The sequence below is a fragment of the Neolamprologus multifasciatus genome, chromosome 18 (genome assembly GCF_963576455.1).
Source record: "Neolamprologus multifasciatus chromosome 18, fNeoMul1.2, whole genome shotgun sequence".
Lineage (NCBI taxonomy): Eukaryota > Metazoa > Chordata > Actinopteri > Cichliformes > Cichlidae > Neolamprologus > Neolamprologus multifasciatus.
In genome coordinates this window covers 25,329,592-25,347,762 of record NC_140456.1, presented here as the reverse complement: position 1 = coordinate 25,347,762, position 18,171 = coordinate 25,329,592, and the positions used below count along the sequence as shown (strand labels likewise).

Genomic DNA, 18,171 nt, shown 5'->3' with positions numbered 1-18,171 from the left:
AATGCCCCTCCTGCTCTGTTTCATGTCTTGTTTCAGCGGTGCTCTTGAGGCCTCTGAGCTCTTTATTTTGGTCTTGTTAGCAAACAAGCTCAGACAGACAATGACAGATATTCAAATATATGCAGAATTATGTGCGATCTCTTCGGGCGACGTCTTTTCCTGATTGTTTTCCCCCTCATTATCTGTCAGTGTCGTCTCCCAACGTTTGTTGACAGATCATTTTCTGTTTTTTCTCACATCAGCAGCCTTAAAGAAAATAGATTATCTACAGGTTTTTCGGTCCTGGGGAGAAAAAAAAGTGACATTTGTGTGTTTACTCAGCGTCTTTGCAACAGTTCTGCTAATGTTTCCGCTGGGACCCGCAGACCCCAGTTGAGAAATGAAATAGAAATTGTATTTAAAGACATACTCTCTTGCCAAGAATGGGATAAGGAAAAATGGCGACCACAGCTGCCATAGCTACAGCTCTGTTAGCCTGTTAGCTTAGCTAAGTTTGAAAAGAAAACCCAAAACTAACAAAAAACAAGTTCTAGTATTACTTACCACGCAAAGCTACAACCTTTAGCTATTTTAGGACAAATACTAAAAAATATATGTTTTTATTATTATATTTAGTCTATTTATTGATGGGTGCTGTGACTTTCTGTTAAGCTAAGATTAAGCTAATGCTAACAGCTGTAAAACTATGCTTGTCCTTTAGGTTTTACTTTCAGAAAGCTACAGTTATATACAGTTACAGTATGTAGCAGTCTTGAGCTACTGGGCTTTTCTTTATATATAAGGGCCACACTTTCTTATAAATGTGAAGTCTTGTCCTTTTATTTGTACCTTATTTGGTAAGCCACTTAAAACTGACCTATGAATCATTCAAGCATAAAAAGGCATCTACCTCAAGGGATGGATCAGTGTTTTGCCTACACATAATAGCAAGCTGCAAAAAATGCCAAAGATAACACAGTTTGACAGGAATAAAACGTTTATTTTTAAACCAACAGGGTGATTCCCAGGCAGGTATTAGTCTAAAACTTGGCATATCTCAGCATGATGTGCAGTGTTCTTAAAATTCTGAGGAAACAGTACAGGCCAAAGACAAAAGAAGATGTGTAAGCCCTACAAAAGTATCTATGGTGAACGGTATCTGAAAGTCCTTAAAAAATAGGGAAAATTCCAGCAAAGATGTGATACAGAACCTGAAAGATGGATCTGCTCCTTCACTTGATCCATCTACTGTTTGGAAATTGTCTCGGTGGAAAGGTGGCTGCCAACAAGCCGTTCTTAAGGAAGGGAAGCAGAGGGAAAAGGTTGATGTATGCCAAATTACACAAGAACAGGAGTGAAAATCAGTGGAAACAGGTTTGATGGAGTGATTAATGCAAATTTAAAATGTATGGTTCAAATCATTTTCAGTATGTACGGAGGAAGTCAGAAGAGAGGTACAACAGTGAGTGTCTATAGCACGGTGGAACCGCACTCATGGTTGGGGCTGCATTTCAGCCAGTGGTGTTGGAGATCTTGTCAAAATTGTTGAAATTCTAAACACAGAAAAGTCCGATTTTGTTCCACCATACAATACCATCTGGAAAGAGTCTAATTGACAAAGGCTAATCCCAAACACACTGCCCATGCAGTGCGAGCATATTATTGTTAGCTGTATTTGTATGACAGTATTAGCACAACAGGGGCAAACTGGCTAAAATGTCCACTCGTGACAACTAAGCCCGCTCTTATGACACCATTTAAGATGAAGGCCAGATTTAATGATTTGCTACAAGCTTAACTACACTTTAATGCTCAGCTGAGGTTTATTCTTTCCTAGTTGTAAAACAGTCTAAGCACATGGTCACTTTACTGGGCCTTCTGAAGATTACACACAATCTTCATCATTAGTTTCCATCAAGTGATTTAAAAAAAGCATCTAGAGGGAAAAAATTATGTTTGATGACAGTTCTTTACATCTCTACAAACTCTTCAGATCAAGAGTATGAGACTAGATTAAAGCGTCCTTCAGCTACAGCCTAATGATGGCGATACTGTTGGCGTAGGTTGTGGTTTGAGCATTTGGATCCAGGGGGCAGATTTAAGCACCGGACACATCATTTCCTGCATTTTGGTGACTTTTTTTTAAAATGCACCAGCTCACATCTTCATTTACTTAAATCTGACTGGCAAGAAGAAGGATAGGCAGCATTATCTGAAGATTCATTAGCATGCTGGCATCAAAAACTTACACATAACTCTGCTTTCAGAGCTCCTTCTTTTTTCCTGACTGATAACACAACACTCTGCCTGTGTGTGTGTGTGTGTGTGTGTGTTACCAGTGAAGTTCCAGCAGTTGTCTTGAAGTCAGACTTTAAATTCAGATTCATTTTGGGATCAAAAAGAAGCCCTCCCTGCAGAAGAAGAAGAAGAAGCAGAAGAAGAAGAAGAAGAAGAAGAAGAAGAAGAAGAAAACAATTGCTCCTTGCTGGGTAATGTTCTTCTTCTCCCTCAGATTTGCCGCGTGTCTGCATTCCTTGAGCATCTGTTCTGTTATGGATCGAAAAGAATGTATTGGAAGGATCCCCAAGGTTAACTTACATAAACCATTTGCTCCCCACTGTTTGATGCTATTAATTATGCATCGTAAGTATGAATATAAATCTGAGTCGTTTTTATCATTTGCATTTTTTTATTCTCGTGATAGAAGAAAAAAACACACAAAACAGCTGGAAGATAAGCGTGCAAGACATCTCAAGAATTTGCCGCATTCATGTAAATTTTATTTGGAAGCCAAAGTAAAAAAAACAAACAGCTACATGTGTCTGACATAAATCCCTGAGTGCGCATGAAGCTCTGTGTGCACATGCCTGTTTTGTTACACACACACACACACAGAGTGAGCCGAGCTGGACAGACTCTATAATTCATGAGTAGTTCACAGGAGACAGTCTGGCTTTGTGGAGATGTTCTGTCATCCCTTCTTGTCAACTTAACACTGCTGTCCCACAGAGCTCGTTTCCATCCCCTCCTCCTCCATCCTCGGCTCTTCATGTCTTCACTCCATGCTCTGTAAAATATATATTTTCTCCCCTGAGTCTGAGAGCTGATTTCTCATCTGCGGGGGGATAGGGATCCTCTCCAGAGCGGCAATTCTTTACTCCACCTGCAACAAGTGAAGCACGCACAATCCAAATCCAGCCAGCGACTCTAAAGACTTTGCCTGCCAGTTCATCATGTCAGAGCGGGGAGGGAGGGCGAGAGGTCGCTCTGAAACAACACCTGAAGGTATCACGCGGATGAACTTGGCACGACTCCACGAGCCTTTTTTTGCAAGTCAAAGACATACAACTAGAACCGCTGCAGATTAAAAGCAAAATGGGTCTGGCACACTCTGCAATCGCCATCAGTCTTATGCGGGCTTGTCAGGATATTTCAAAATAAGAGGAAGAATGAGCTGCGATTATATTGGATTTTTCCTGCCCGATAATGGGTTGAAATTCCTCCCCGCGCTGTGTGCTTTAAGATACCGTGGAGAATTCAAGGACTGTAGCAAAGCTGAATTCAAAAGCAGATTTGTAAATTTTCGTCCAAAACTCTCTCAGTCTCTTGGGAGCCTCTTAGAAAACACACACACACATATACACCACAAACAAACAACAAGCAATCTGCAGCCGATGAAGGATGTCAAAAACAAGAAGAGAAATTAAAAAGAGAAGCAGCAGCAGTTAAATTCTGCACTGCCACATTTCATTATTTATATCCTCCTCTCAACTCCCCTGATGCTGCCGGCAGCGACAGTGTCCTTTGTCGTCGTCATTGTCGTTTTCTTAGTTTGAATATAACTGGTTAAAAAAGGCTGTCTGTCACTGGTTTCTGTAGTGGAAGCTGACCCAAGCCTGCTGGGAACTGAACTGTAGTTAATTAGTACACAAAGCCTGAGGGACAAAGAAAGTTTAAGGGAGCTGAGGGCGGATTGGAAGTGGTGGGTGAAGATTTGGGATGGGGGAGTCTTAAGTGTGTGGCACAGAGGGACTTATTTGGCGGGGGGGGGGGGGGGGGATGCTTTGTGTGTTCCTGTGTGGGGTACAGCAGGGGTGGGTGGAGGCGGAGGGATGAAGCAGAGGGAGCTGAGGCGCACAGACGGATGAATTGGCATCGTGAAGGGGAGCCTTGTCCCTAAGCTGAGAGCTTCTGCGAGCCAGCACACAGACACACACACACACACTCTCCCTGCTGGAGCCCGTCAAGAAACAAAAGGCCGGGTGGGTCTGGTGGGAAAGGACCTAAAAGGAGAGACTGCAAGATAGAGACTGCAAAAGGTCAAAGTATGGCATGAACTAATGAGGGCAGGCAGTTTGTCACGACGCCACTTTGCTCTGGAGATGACACTTTGATGAGCGGTAAACTGTATCGTCTTTCTGAAAGCCTCACAGGGAAACAATTATACGTCCCAGCAGTATTTCCCAAGAGGCCTCAGTAACTCTCCCTGCACAGCCCCACTTTTATAGTAGGATTGATCAATTGATGCATTAGGTAAAGATGAACTGGGCTGATGGGACCAAGTAAAACTGTCTCATGCAGCTCAAATCACTTCTGGTTATTATTGCAGTGTATCAGCCTCAAAGGCTGCTCAATAACCCACGAGAGGCGCTCTCTATCCATTGTTATCAAAGCTCATATTGACGTCCTCCAACCAGTACGACCACAGTCCACTTAATGCCACAATTGATCGCCACTTAACGGCAACGAGCGGGGTATTACCCGCTGGTATTACCTGCTGCCAGCGCGGACAAACACTTTGGGCCAGTGGCTGCTGGCAAACCAGCTTCCTCCTCCTCCTCCATCTCCTCCCACCTCCTCCCTCCAACCCGCCAGCTGCGTTAAACCACTCGAAAACGTCCAGGTGAAAAACGGAAATGTGGATGTTTTGCCTTCAAAATAAAAGGCCCCCTAGGTAAAACGCCAGTAAAGCAGGAGCTAACGCTGATCTAGCCTGTGCAGTGGTTAATTTAGCTGATGTCATTTATGAATGTTTATAAATGAATGGGAATAAAAATAATAATAAAAATAATTAAACAACAACAACAACAACAACAACAAAAAAGCGGCCCCCTTATTTACAAAAAGGATGTCCACAATACAGAAATGGATCAGCATATTTAATTTAACATACATTTTACATTAGATACAACCCCGCCCACTTACCCAAGCTTTACTGGGAGTACTGTGTCCACTGAGGTCGGGTTCCTTCCTCCTTTCAGTCTTGAACCGGTGACCAGTGATATATAAGGAAACTGTAATAAGTACTAGACCACGGAGTAATAGAAGTGGCTTAAATAAATAAAGTTTTGTGAACACAGGTTGTGGTAACTACATGATATGAAATAAACTACAAATTCAAGAATTTCTATTAGTAATAACACACCACGTCACCGCTTTTGCTGCTTCTTTGATAATAATAACAATAATAATAATGATAATTTATTTTGTGCTATTAATTTATTGTTTATTGTAGAGTGTAGTATTTTAATTCTTTATCCTGCTGCTGCAACACAGCAATTTCCCTTGTAGGATTGATAAGTTATCTATCTATCTATTTATCGATTCATCGATTTTTATGTCTATCCAGTTGTCTTTAAAGACATGCTCTTGTTTTGAAAGTGCCTACCGGAAGCTGAGGGTTCACGGAGTCTGCCTTGACGCCGCCTCGAGCTCCCAGCCCCCCTATGTGTGTGTGTGTGTGTTTGTGCCCCTGTGTTGCCATTCCGACGCACATCTCTCGCAGAGGAGCAACAGCCGCACGGAGTTGGTCGGACTTCACAGATTCCTCTGCGGGCGGAGAGCGCTTCACACTCCGGGCTTCCACCCTCTTCTCCCGCGGGGGAAGCAGCACAGAGATGCGCCCCTGGACCGAGGCTCCGTGTCGGTAAAGTCAGAGAAAGAGAATGAGACTGAGAAAAGGGCGCAGCGTAGCGGTCCTGTAAGCACCGCATCCACAACTACACTCCGGGGAGGATCTGGGGAGCTGGGTGAATGCAAACATACAGACGCGCTCGTCTACCTCTCTTTCTTTTGGGGATTTTGGTTGAATGGGGCGGCGAGAGCCCTCATCACAACTGAAGACATGAGAATGTGGAGGGGAACAAAAAGCTCGGCTGCGGTGCTCCGTGGTTGAGTCTCCATCCATCCATCCATCCACTCCAGGTCTACACACCTTTATTCATGTTGCAAAAGCCTGGTTTATGACAATGGATTACTTGCTGTGGGTGTGCAGCCTCGTTGTCCCTGTGGTCCTGGCTGTAGAAGGTAGGTCGTTTGATATTTTTCATCACTACTTTTTTGCTCCCCGCGGATGAACAATGGGCTGTTTGTAGGCGCTATAAACTGACAGCGAACCATGTCATTGTCAGGCAGAGGGATACAAAAATCAAAAACATACAATTACACACACTGTGCTTCCTTTTCATGACAGTGTGAATCACGCTGAGGTCAGTTTGAACACCACATCAGTGATGCACGCTGTCTGCACCGGAGAGATTACATGCAACACGGCATTCGTGTGTTCCGTAATTACGGCTGTAAATATAAGGCGGGCTCCTGGGCTGAGCGTCAGTCTGCAATTCATGCACACATGCATCAGAACGCCCCAGTCCGTGTGTGTGTGTGTATTTGTGTATGATTACTCCCCTGTGTTTCCATTGCGGCTGAAGGACTGCCCTGTTGCTATTGTCCTTGTTGTCACACCCACGAGCCCGGTGAGGATGCCCACCTGCCCCACCTTCCTTCCCCCCCACAGCTCCACAGAGGTTAGAGACGGACTCCACGGAGGAGAAAAAGAAAGGGCTCCTCGTGTGATGCGTGCGAGAGGTGCAGACATGCTGTGGGTCCTGTTAAGCGGGGCTGCTTTAACAAGTCCCGGTGTGGCTCAATCTCTGGCCCCCGGACAATGCCGCTGGGACGCTCATGTGAAACGTTTTAAGATGACAAGTGTGAGTTAAAGGTCAGCGGCTTAACAAGTGCGCTGCGAGCCCACCCCGGAGCCCCTCCAGCTCTCTCCCCACCTCCCCCGGGGGGAGAAGCCCACCATCGCCCACATCCCTTGCTCCCTCGCCCGTGGGCTCCTCTCTCCGAGCTGTAGCTACATTTCTCTGCTCTGCCTCGCCTCGCCTCCCTCTCTCCCCTCCCCGTCCAATCTGCCTCTCCTGGACCGTGGCCAGCTCCTGATCCCTCATCAATTCTGGTGTCAGCAAGTAAATCAATGCAGCGGCAGCAGCACTCCCCGAGTCCCAGTGGGATCTGACGCCGAGGTGATCAGCCCCGCTCCCCCCCCCCCCCCCTCCCCTCAGCCCGACCACTAAGTGTTACTCAAAGCACGGGGGTTAACTAATGTTTGTCCTCTGAGGGTAAACATGAAGGGCAGATCATCACTCGGGTTTAAATGAGAAGTCGCGGTGATGATGATGTGGGCGGGATTACATGTGCCTTGAACAGTGGGGCCTCTTGTTGTTGTTGGATCCACCTTGGCAACTTGAAAGTGTGCGCTTTAATTGCCAAAGTGATCAGGATGACTTATCTCCGGTTCGCGCCAGCAGATTGCAGTAAAAGCCTGGGCCAGCTGTGACGTTTTTACGTTCTAATGCTCTCGTTTACAGTCGGCGTTTACTGTACTCTTTTTTTAAAAAAAAAGCTCGTAAACGAGATGGATGAGCGCTCAGAAAGCGTTTTACAAACGCGCCCTGCAAGGCTGCGGTGCAAAACGGCGGATTTTCATATTAAAAGAGCCTCATTCACATTTGTTTTTCCTTCACTGCTTCCCACACACACGAATATCAACAAGAATCGTTATTTGTTGACCTGTAAAAGCAGCTGCGCGTGTTTAAATTAGGTCAGCAGCACAAAAAGGTGCTCATCATCAGGCGTCAAACTGAGCGTCGCACTCAGCTGTGAGCCTGTAGAGAGAGGGGGGGGAGAGAGAGAGAGAGAGAAAGAGAGGTGCACTGTGAGTGAAGTTATTATTATTAACACCTGCAGAATTTACTGATCTTCACGGTGTCTTGTGTAGTACAAGGGGGAGGGGGGGGGGGTCCCTTTCATGATGCGGCCGCTCGTACAAAGTGAATAAAACATCAGCGTGTGTGAGCTCCCAGAGCGCAGAGCTGTGTGGCATTTTGGCGATTATAAAAAATACAAAAAAAGGGAGAAAGAAAGAACCTCAAATGCCACGGGGGTGGTGATGCTCTAAAGTTCCCACTGCAGAGCATTGTTTTTTTTTTACCCCTGGGGGCAGAACGACTCCACTGCTGCTGTAGTTTTATGGGAGAGGTGGTGGTAACGGTGGTGGAGGGGAAGAGATTTCTGGATTTGAGTTATAGCAGTTAGGGGATCTCAGAGGCATTGTAAATTTAACGGGAGAAGGGGTGGGGGTGAGGAGGGGGAAGAGGTGTGGAACAAATGGGATCTTTTTCAGCGGGTTTCTGGGAGTCAGTGGCTTGATGATGATGATGAGGAGGAGGAGGACGTTGACACACTCCGGTGAGGAACAAAAACCATGTTCACGCTGCAGTTTTAGTGTTTCGAGCAGCACGTGAGCCCAGACTGCACAGGAGTCCACGTCTTTAAGATCTCAGTAGACATATTGTCTTCCTCCTGCTCCGCATGGAAGTCAAAGGTCCGCCCACTCCCCTCTTACACCCCCCCCCCCCCCCTCACATCAGCTGGGTGCAGTCTTTGCCTTCACAGAGGGGGCTTTTACAGATATGAGCTGGTCACCTTGCTGCCCCTGCTTGTTGCGCCGTGTGAGGTGAAGTCTGTTTTAAAGAGGCATGAGCTCGAGGCTGTGGTTAGCTGAGGCTGAGCGGATCTGTCTCCTGTTGCCTCTGGGCACAGGGGATAGAGGGAAGGGGAGGTGTGGAGGTGGATCAGACACTCTGGAGACGGGCCTGGATCCACGGATCAGCAGCGAGCCGTCCAGTGCTCACTTGGCTGTGCGCCGCCGAGGGCCCGCGTGTAGCCAAGCAAAGACAACAGGCGCTGATTTCACTGATTAGTCCCCCCTCTCTCTGGCTCGAGTCGTGCTAATCAGTAAAACAACCTTGTACACGAACGTGCATTCGGGCTCGACAAGTGAAGTTATTAACCGCTGTCGCTCATGCCCTTTCGCACGTAAAGCTCAGAAAACTGAGAATGCATTTGCCCTCTGCGCAAATGTTACCTATTAATTATCATGCCCAGGTAAATGGGATTTCTATTGTCAACACGCAGACACACAAAAATGGAAGCAGCCACTTATTCCTCCTTAAATTAAATGATTTTTTCTTTATTGCAGCACCACTCATATGCTTATTCCAACCCAGCAGCCTACTTTTCATTTCTGAATGTACTGTACATTAAATAAATTCTGCTTAAGCACAAATCCCACACTTAAATGTGGCCTATTATGCTAATTTCCCGCACCATGTTTTTTATTCTTGGACTGGGTTGGAGTACCTCCTAGCTCTAAAAAAATCCTCATCTTCCTCTTTCTGGGTCTTGGTCCAGCTCCTTATTTTCTCTATCTGAAACAACGTGCTTTAGCTCCTTTCCCTTTAAGCCAGCATGCCTCTGATTGGCTGCCTCTGGTATACAGAAGGTTTAATAACAAGGGGGTGGGGCTTCAGTCCTTCTTGCTGACATCACACAGAGCCAAGAACCAAAAAAAGCTATCTAAAAGTGATTGGGGCATATAGCTCAGAGGGATTTCCTGCACATATGCTCACCTCACTGAACTTTGACCGTGCTTAATGTGAGCATCTACCACTGTAACAGAATATAAAATTAAAAAAGGGGGTGTAAAGGAAAACATTTTTAGTTTTTCTTCAGCTAATGCGCGACTCACGACTCCTCTTGCTCTCCATTATTTCAAAATTATCAAGTCATTATGAGTTTATGTGATTAGTGAATGCCTAATTAACCATCATTTAGCGACGGCTAATGCACAGTTACGTCTTACATGTACACGGCTAGATTAGCTGGATCCCAGTCAGAAAGGGAAAAGCTGTTCCCATAAGTGTCTAAAATGCTGCTACATGTCCCGAGGATCACAGATGGCGACTGATCAATCAGGGAGCATAAACTCATTACATAAACTCTTAGTGGCTGGATCCGATCACACGGGTGACCTACAGGAAATCGTGATGCATGGTTGCATTGAATCATCGTGAATCATGCTTTAGATCAAACTGAGACACAGCACCACCCACCCCAGCTTTATGTTAAGCTTGCGTGCTTCATCTTCACTGACTTTTTGCAGTCTCAAGCATTTTATTAGTGAAGCCTTACAGGATTTAACTCTCAGTTTATCGCTGCACATCAAGCGGCTGTTATCATTTACACACACATCCAACGTTACCTAGCATAAAAATGCCACATCGGGATGTCTGTTTGCTTCCCTTTAACCTCGATGTGAACGTAACTGCATGAAAGACAGATCAGTGCAGGGGCGGATCTACAGGGGGGGCAAGGGGGGGCAAGTGTCCCCCTGCTGTGGAGCCTTCTATTAGTCCTGTACAGTAATTTAAGTTGTTTTTCTCTGTTTGTTTTCTGTATTTATTTATTTCTGTATTTATTCTGGAGAACCTTTTTGTGTCTCATTTATTGTCTCTTTGTTTTCTTAGAAGAGATAATAATACAAAAATAGTTTTAAAGCGTTTTTTGTTGGCTCCATTAACATATAGGGGATTTTCAAATACCTTTTTAAAGAGGAATGTGCCACCCTGCCTAAACCCCCACCCCCAGGTAAAATTTCCTATATCCACCAATCACTGTGTGTCTTTCATTCTGCAGTTAGAATGAAAACTATTGTAATCTTGCATCTCCACTGGCACACTATTGACCACCACTGAAAAGTAATCCATCCCCGTGCATGTATAGATCTATGTCCATTATCTCCCATGCTCTGAAAAAAAAGAAGAAGAAAAGCTGCTGTGGTTTTGTCTGAATAACGCACATCGCTCATATCAGCAGCCACAGATGGACGACCGATTTAGTCACCCAAATGCAACTTATTTTAGTTAGTGACACTCAAAAGCCAAGGACACACTGTGGTGTAACCACTGTCTTCAGCGGGCTCCACCGGAACAAAGCCACCAAGTGCTACTGTTGCTCCACACAGGACACGCTATTTGTTTTAGCCTCTCACACCCTTCTCCGGCACTGTTATCAACAACTTGTGAGCAAATGGTGCACAGCGGGAGTTGTGTCATTGAGTCTCCGCGAAGAAAAGTGTAATTGTTTCAGTAATTAGCAGCAGAGGAACAATGGGAGCTTGCATGGCCACACAGCTGTAAGAGTGAGTGAGGTATCAGATGAACTCAGCAGATCACCCCCACTCAGGTAAACGTGTGATTGACAGCCAGACGACAGAGCTCATTGATCCTGCTGTTTATTCTCAACTTCTCCTCCCCATCCCACCCCCCCCCCCCAAAAAAAAAAAAAAGCTTGTCAACCCGGCTCTCACCTCTTCGCAAAGTTGTAAACAGCCAGGTGACGTAAGCATCTGCTCACCTGAGAGAGGTCACAGTTTTTTGTGTTTTTGCCTCAGAGAACAATATATTCCTGCTCATGTGACCCCCCTTTCAATTCCCCTGGGATATTTCCCCTCTGAAGAAAACCCTGAACAGGCTTTGTTCTTTTAGTCCACAAGTGAATATTTGAAAGAAGTGCATCTGTGGGTGCCAAACGCAGAGAAAGCCTTAATTAGGCAGCAGCACAGATATGCCACGATTGTCAGAGCTTTCAAAAACCTGAACGCATGTGGGTGGAGGTTATGGAGCGAGGGGTGTGTGTGTCATTTTTACCTGCATCTGTTTCTGGAGAACAGAGAACTGTGTGTGTGTGTGTGTGTGTGGTCTTTAAAGTGTTGCAACACTTTTTGGTTTTTTATCCTTCCTCACACCATTGAATTCCCAGTTTGTGAACCTTACTCCTACTCTTAATTTGCAGAAACCCTTATGGACAGTCGGTGGGCTACCACAGAGCTGGCTTGGACCACATTCCCAGAGAGTGGGGTGAGTTTGCGCATGTGTTTAGCTTAGTTGTGTTTTTTTTCTCCTCGCTCTTTAACAGCATTTGTTCCATTTGCTTGTTAATAGAGCCCAGTCTGCTTGAACAGCACACCTCCTGCTGCTTTATGGCTTTGTTTTTGCAGTGTATGTTTGCTTTCTCGGATTCTATAAAGCAAATGAGAAGCACACTGTGAGACATTGTGTGGAGGATATCAAAGATTTTCAGTTTTCAGACCACGTGAAAAGATCAGCAAAGGAATATCTTTTTTGTGCTTTTTGTGCACTTTAAACATACTAATGAGCAAGCGCACACAAACAGGAGTCAAATCCCCGCCACGTTTAAGGACTATTAGCTAGACTTTACCTTGAATGTCTCCCTAGGATAGAGTAGCCTGATAACTGAAAGCATGTGTCTTTTATAATGTGGGCCCAAGAGCGCATTACAGACAGAAATTAAGGTTTTCAGCTGATACCCCCTATAGGAATTGTGAGAAAATAAAACAACATGAATTTGACCCCAGGGCTAACAGCCTGACAGACCTCCCCCACACTCGGCCAGTGTAATTTGTCTTCGCTACATGAGCGCAAAGTCAGTCAATGGAAATGGTGGGTTTCCATGGAAACGATCTCCGGCAGCCCCAGCTCCCCTCTTCTTCTCCCCCCCCCCCAAACAAGGGCCGGCTCTGAAATGTCCCAGCATCCATGAAGTCATATGTCACGACTGGCGAGGCAGCCCCTCTCCTCACGCCTGACAAGCCCATACGTTCAAGGAGGCCCGGCAATTATCATATTTGTCAGGTAGTGCATCAGCGGGGTTGCCGGTGATTTACGACGCCTAATGCTGACTCTTGGGCTCATCGTTTGGGGATAAATTGCACGCGGGGAGCTCAGAGACGTGAGATGAGTTATGCATTATTTTCCTCCGGTTGAAATAATCAATTTCTGGAACGCTCATTTGTTATGGAAACGAAGCATTCAGTCCGACGTGGAATTAGAGGGCGGGGCGGCGGCGGCGGCGGTGGGGAATCAAAACAATTGACTTCTCACAAGGTTATTTCCTAATGGACTAAATTTATTGACCCAGCGATACATTTATCATAGCTGCTAATGTTAGTTACCATATAGAGACGCAACTGTTAACAACACATAAAGCCATAGATGGTGCCCGTGTCACACCGGGCCCCTAAATCACTATTTCTACAGCAAGACATCAGACTCGCAGGGACACAAATCGAAGCAGATGCAAATATGTGCTCCTGTGTTGTGTGTGTAGGCATAAGAGGATATATATAAGAGTCCATGTAACCTGAAATGCTCCAGACTGCTGCCATAGTGCAATCACACTGAAAGCATTGCATTTAGATGGCCGTTTTAATAAATAACTCACTGTTTGCATTATACATATATGGAGGAAAGGTGGTGGGGTGGGTTGTTACAGAAACCGAGTCTTCCTTCGGGGCTGTTTCGATTGCAGCGCGACAGACATCGATGCGAGCGCTGCCTTCTATAGGTGTGTCTGCACCTTGTTTAATAGCTACTGAAGTTGAGCTTTGACGGAGCCCCGCAAGTGACTGATTTGCTGCTGATGATCTGAGCTGCGACACGCGATCGGTATCAGAACTCGTCAAACAGCCATAATGTGTGAAATTTGTTTTAATGGGAAAATGTTTTCTTTTGAAAGTCCATAATAATTAAAATTTTCTGAATGATTCATGCAATTAGAAGCTTTTTAGCTGCAAATTATTCTGCACGGGCCACGTGTACGCGCACACGCACGCTGCGGGAACGCGTGTTGGTGTGCGCGTGTTGTATATTCGTGCAACCATGTTTATGCCAGACATCACTTAGCTGTTTTCAACATTCTCTATGGGTGAACAGTTTGCATTAGGATGCACCGCATTTAACACTATTTAATATTAATTATCAGCGTATTAAAAATTGAGCTTCTGCAGCAGCTCGGTCGGTGCTGAGCGAGAAATGGAACTGTTTTTGCGTTGAGAGAAAGCGTTAGATAATCACGGGGATTTTTTTCTCCTCATTTAATTCTTAAAGCCGTTCCGCTCCTTTCTGCACAGTATTTACAGTCATTACCTCCCCTCATCGCAGTGTCTCCGTGTTGTCTCCACAGTGGGAGGAGGTCAGTGGATACGATGACTCCATGAGCCCAATCAGAACCTACCAGGTGTGCAATGTCAAACAGCCCAGCCAGAACAACTGGCTGAGGACGGACTATATACCCCGCAAGGGCGTGCTTCGCGTCTACGTGGAGCTCAAGTTCTCCGTCCGCGATTGTGCAAGCATCCCCAACATCCCAGGCTCCTGCAAAGAGACCTTTAATCTGTTTTACTATGAGTCGGATGGGGACATGGCCACGGACACCAGCCCTCTGTGGAGGGAGAACCCCTACGTGAAGGTGGATACTATTGCCCCAGATGAGAGTTTCTCTCTGCTGGAAGCGGGAAGGATCAACACCAAAGTGCGCAGCTTTGGGCCCCTCTCCAAGGCAGGCTTCTACCTGGCCTTCCAGGACCTGGGAGCCTGCATGTCTCTAATCTCAGTCAGGGTTTTCTTCAAGAAGTGCTCCACCACCATTGCCAACTTTGCCGTCTTCCCCGAGACCGCTACAGGAGCAGAAGCCACCTCCTTGGTGATCGCCCCGGGGGCCTGCGTGAACAATGCCATGGAGCTGTCCGTGCCGCTGAAGCTGTACTGCAACGGGGACGGCGAGTGGATGGTTCCCGTGGGCTCGTGCACCTGCAACGCCGGTTTTGAACCTTCCGCAGACAGCACTCAGTGCCAGGGTACGTGTATTTAACAGACATTTCGACTTTTATTTAACCAAAGCTCCTTTATATGCTCGGCGCAAGTCACCTCAGTCTGTGCCCTCTTCCCTGCATTTATTGTGTGGCTCCTGAAAGAGGGGGTGGGTGAAGGAGGGTGGAGGAGAGTATGAATTAATGAGCTGTTGTAGAGAGGAGCCGCATACAAATATTGTGCGGGCAGGACAGGAGGGAGAGAAAGATAGCGGGAAGGCACAGAAACAGAAAGGCAAGGAAAATGCGCATAATAGAGGCGGAGAGACGGAGTCCGGAGAAGAGAGATATTAACAGAGAAAAGGGAGATAGCACGATGTACAGTAGAAAGGGTTGAATGTGCCGCAAAAAAAAGAAAACGGGACAGAAAATGAAAAGGGAAGGAAGGTGCAGGGAAGTCAAAGACAGACAAGCAAGGCTTCCTCTCACCTGGGTGTGAGAAATGGTGTCTAACATTGGCTGCGAGCTCATTCGTTGCCATTTGGCTGCTCAAGGTTAAAAGCTTGCCGCCAGCGCCTGATAAAAAGCTCTCCAGGGCCTCAGCCAGCGGTTGTGATGAGGAAGTGTAATTTCCTCCGCGGCCTCCTGTTAGTTAATCTACAGGCGGCCACACTCATTAACACCATTCAGACCAACGTGAGCCAACACTGCCACGCTAACATTAATCACTCAGACATTTCATTTCTTACCTCAGTCTTGCCTCTCGCTCACAGCCAAACACGGGATGAGATGGAGAGGAGGAGGAGGCGAAGAAGAGAAAAGGAGAGGGGGGTGAGGCACAATAAGAGCGGGGAGAGGGGAAACATTAAGTGTATCAAAAACTGGAAAATCACGGTGCCCTCCAAAGAGGTTAATGGATTGGAGAAAAGAGCGCCGGGTGATTCAGCACCCTCTCGAAAAGGAGTGGGGAAAACAAACAAATAAGAGAAGATGACAATGCAGCCCTTAACATGAAAAAGAATAAATCAGATCACAGACTGTAGAGCCTTAAGGTCTCTTCGGATTGTGAAAGTTTAAAAAAAAACCTCACATTTTCGCCTCGTCTTTGGCTTTTTATTGCACAGCGCCGTTGCGGTGTCATTAGCTGCGCTGATTTTTCCTAAAAGTGTCATTGTTGGGGAATTAGGGTGGAACTTGAGTTCAAAACGAGAGACCACTTAACCCAACTAGTTAATCACAGCCTCTCCCTCCTGTCGGAGCCCTCACGCTGACACGACAGATGTTTGCCAGAGACCGCCACTTTTACAGCACCGGTTAGGAATGTGGCAAACAGTAAAACAAGGGGGGGGGGCTGATATATCCGGACCTTTTGCTGCTAATCCCCTTTATCTGAATCCTTCTTTAGTCTCGGCTTATGCTGGTTTTATCCTTAAGACTTGATCTCACGCAACCTTCAGCGTGACGCTCTGGAATTCAAACGAATCGCTTTGGACACATCGTGTGAGATAACCGTACTTTTCGTATGCTTTCCTAATAACTCCGCTCGTCTGCTCTGATCATTCGGATTGATTTATTGGCTTATTACGGAGCCGTTCCACACGCGCGTGGAGGCCTTGTTTGTATTCCGCGGCGCGGATTCGGAGAACCGAGGACTGAGCAGACACTGATTGATGGGTTTAGGGTGTATCCCTTTTCTCAGAAGCATTCTCCATCCCTGTTTGTCTGACAACAGCAATCTCCTGTCAGCAGTCGGTCTTCATCTTTATCCTCCTTTTTCCTCCTCTTCAACATGAAACTTTGCTGTCATCCCGACTCTCTTTTTAGGGAGATTAATGTCACCTAGCCGAGAGAGTGAAAATGAAAGAGCAGATGCAAATGTATAGATAAGCCCTCGTGCTTAAGTGTTCGTCATTTCTCACGTACGATTCAGCGCTTCCTCCATAAATATTGAGCTTTGCTGCTACTTCACAGGTACTTTGTTCTCTGACAGATGTGACAGCCGCTGGTCTTGTAGATAAGTGACAGCCCACCATGTTTTTGTTTTTTTTGTTCCTTTATTTATTTATTTAGATAGATCTATATATTTTTTTTGCTTTTGTTCTTATTGTCCTTTTCATTTTTCTCGCCCACTCATCCAGCGTGCATCCCCGGGACCTTCAAATCCAAATTCGGAGAGGGATTTTGCGCTCCCTGCCCAGCCAACAGTCGCACCAGTGCACGAGGAGCCAGTATCTGTCCGTGCCAGAATGGCTTCTACCGCGCTGACAGTGACCCCCCTGACTCCGCCTGCACCAGTAAGTCACTCTCCGCTGCACAGACTGGAAAAATAGTCTGAATTTGGAATATCTTTGGTGCTCGTTGTGACTTGTTTGTAGGGGCTTCATTTTAATCTGTTCATACCAAAAAGAGAAGTAGTGATTGTGCCCAATACACTAGTGCTCCCTGTGGGGTGTAAATCTTTCACTCTGATGAAAGTGTCACTTCATCGGAACAATGTATGTAAATAGGCTTAAAACCAGCTTGGGGGAAGATGCTAGGATTTTGCCGTTTTCGCTGCTGTGTGCTTCTGCACACTCTGTCACTTTTTAGATTGATGCTGCTTGAAATGATTACATTTTTGGGTTCTGTTTTAGCAGAACGGCACACGAAACTGCACAGCTTGTCTGCACACTTCAGTGTCGATTTGTCATGACTGTAGTACTGGACTATGTTAACATATTTTTTTCTCAAATCACGTGATTGTGTTTGGTTTTAGTTGGCGGTTATCACCACAGCAGAAAGAGAAATGGTGAAGCCAGTTAAAGGTTTTGCCTTAAAAGTGCAAATTTCAAAATTAATTTTTACTTTGAAATTAAAGGTTTTTGTTTCCAGTTTCCTGCAGCCAAACCTGATCAAGCTGCAGGTTGTTTGGAGACAACTCGGGGTCTCCCATACTAACCACTTCCGGTTGCAGCACTGGTTTCACTTAGCAGCAGCCAGCAACCTCCAGCAAACACTTTGGCAACCTGTCGGGTTGCATTTTTCCTTAACCGAACCGCCTCTATCACCCAGTGCTAGGGCTTGTTCTGCCTTCACGACAAATCCCAGTGCTGGGTTTCAAACATGATTACATCAAGAGACCTGGTTACAGCGCAACACCCTGCTTTGTGACAAGATTTTTAAAAATCTGAGAAACATATTCTTTGTTTTTTAAATCTTCCACTGGCACAGAAAAAGGATTTTAATTGCTGCTCAACTGCAATGTTTAGATTCTCGTGACGCAGGAGTTGTCCACTGTGCTGTGCGCAATATAACCACCAGTCAGGAAAAGAAAAACGTATATTTACTGACTGATAGTGAAGTGGTTCCTGGATGCTGCTGGCAGTCCATGAGAAAAATCACAAGTTGCAAACATTGAT

The 18,171-nt window shown here is 45.9% G+C and overlaps 1 protein-coding gene across 1 annotated transcript in view; it reads left to right on the top strand.

Moving 5' to 3' along the window:
- The first annotated feature begins 5,672 nt into the window (after positions 1-5,672).
- The window catches only part of ephb3a (eph receptor B3a), a 35,543-nt gene continuing 23,044 nt past the window's right edge, over positions 5,673-18,171 (top strand). The window contains exons 1-4 of the mRNA XM_085140449.1: positions 5,673-6,285; positions 11,959-12,023; positions 14,149-14,821; positions 16,912-17,067. Of these exons, the coding sequence (XP_084996575.1) occupies positions 6,222-6,285; positions 11,959-12,023; positions 14,149-14,821; positions 16,912-17,067 (958 nt within the window). The 5' untranslated portion in view covers positions 5,673-6,221. The remainder of the gene's footprint in view (positions 6,286-11,958; positions 12,024-14,148; positions 14,822-16,911; positions 17,068-18,171) is intronic.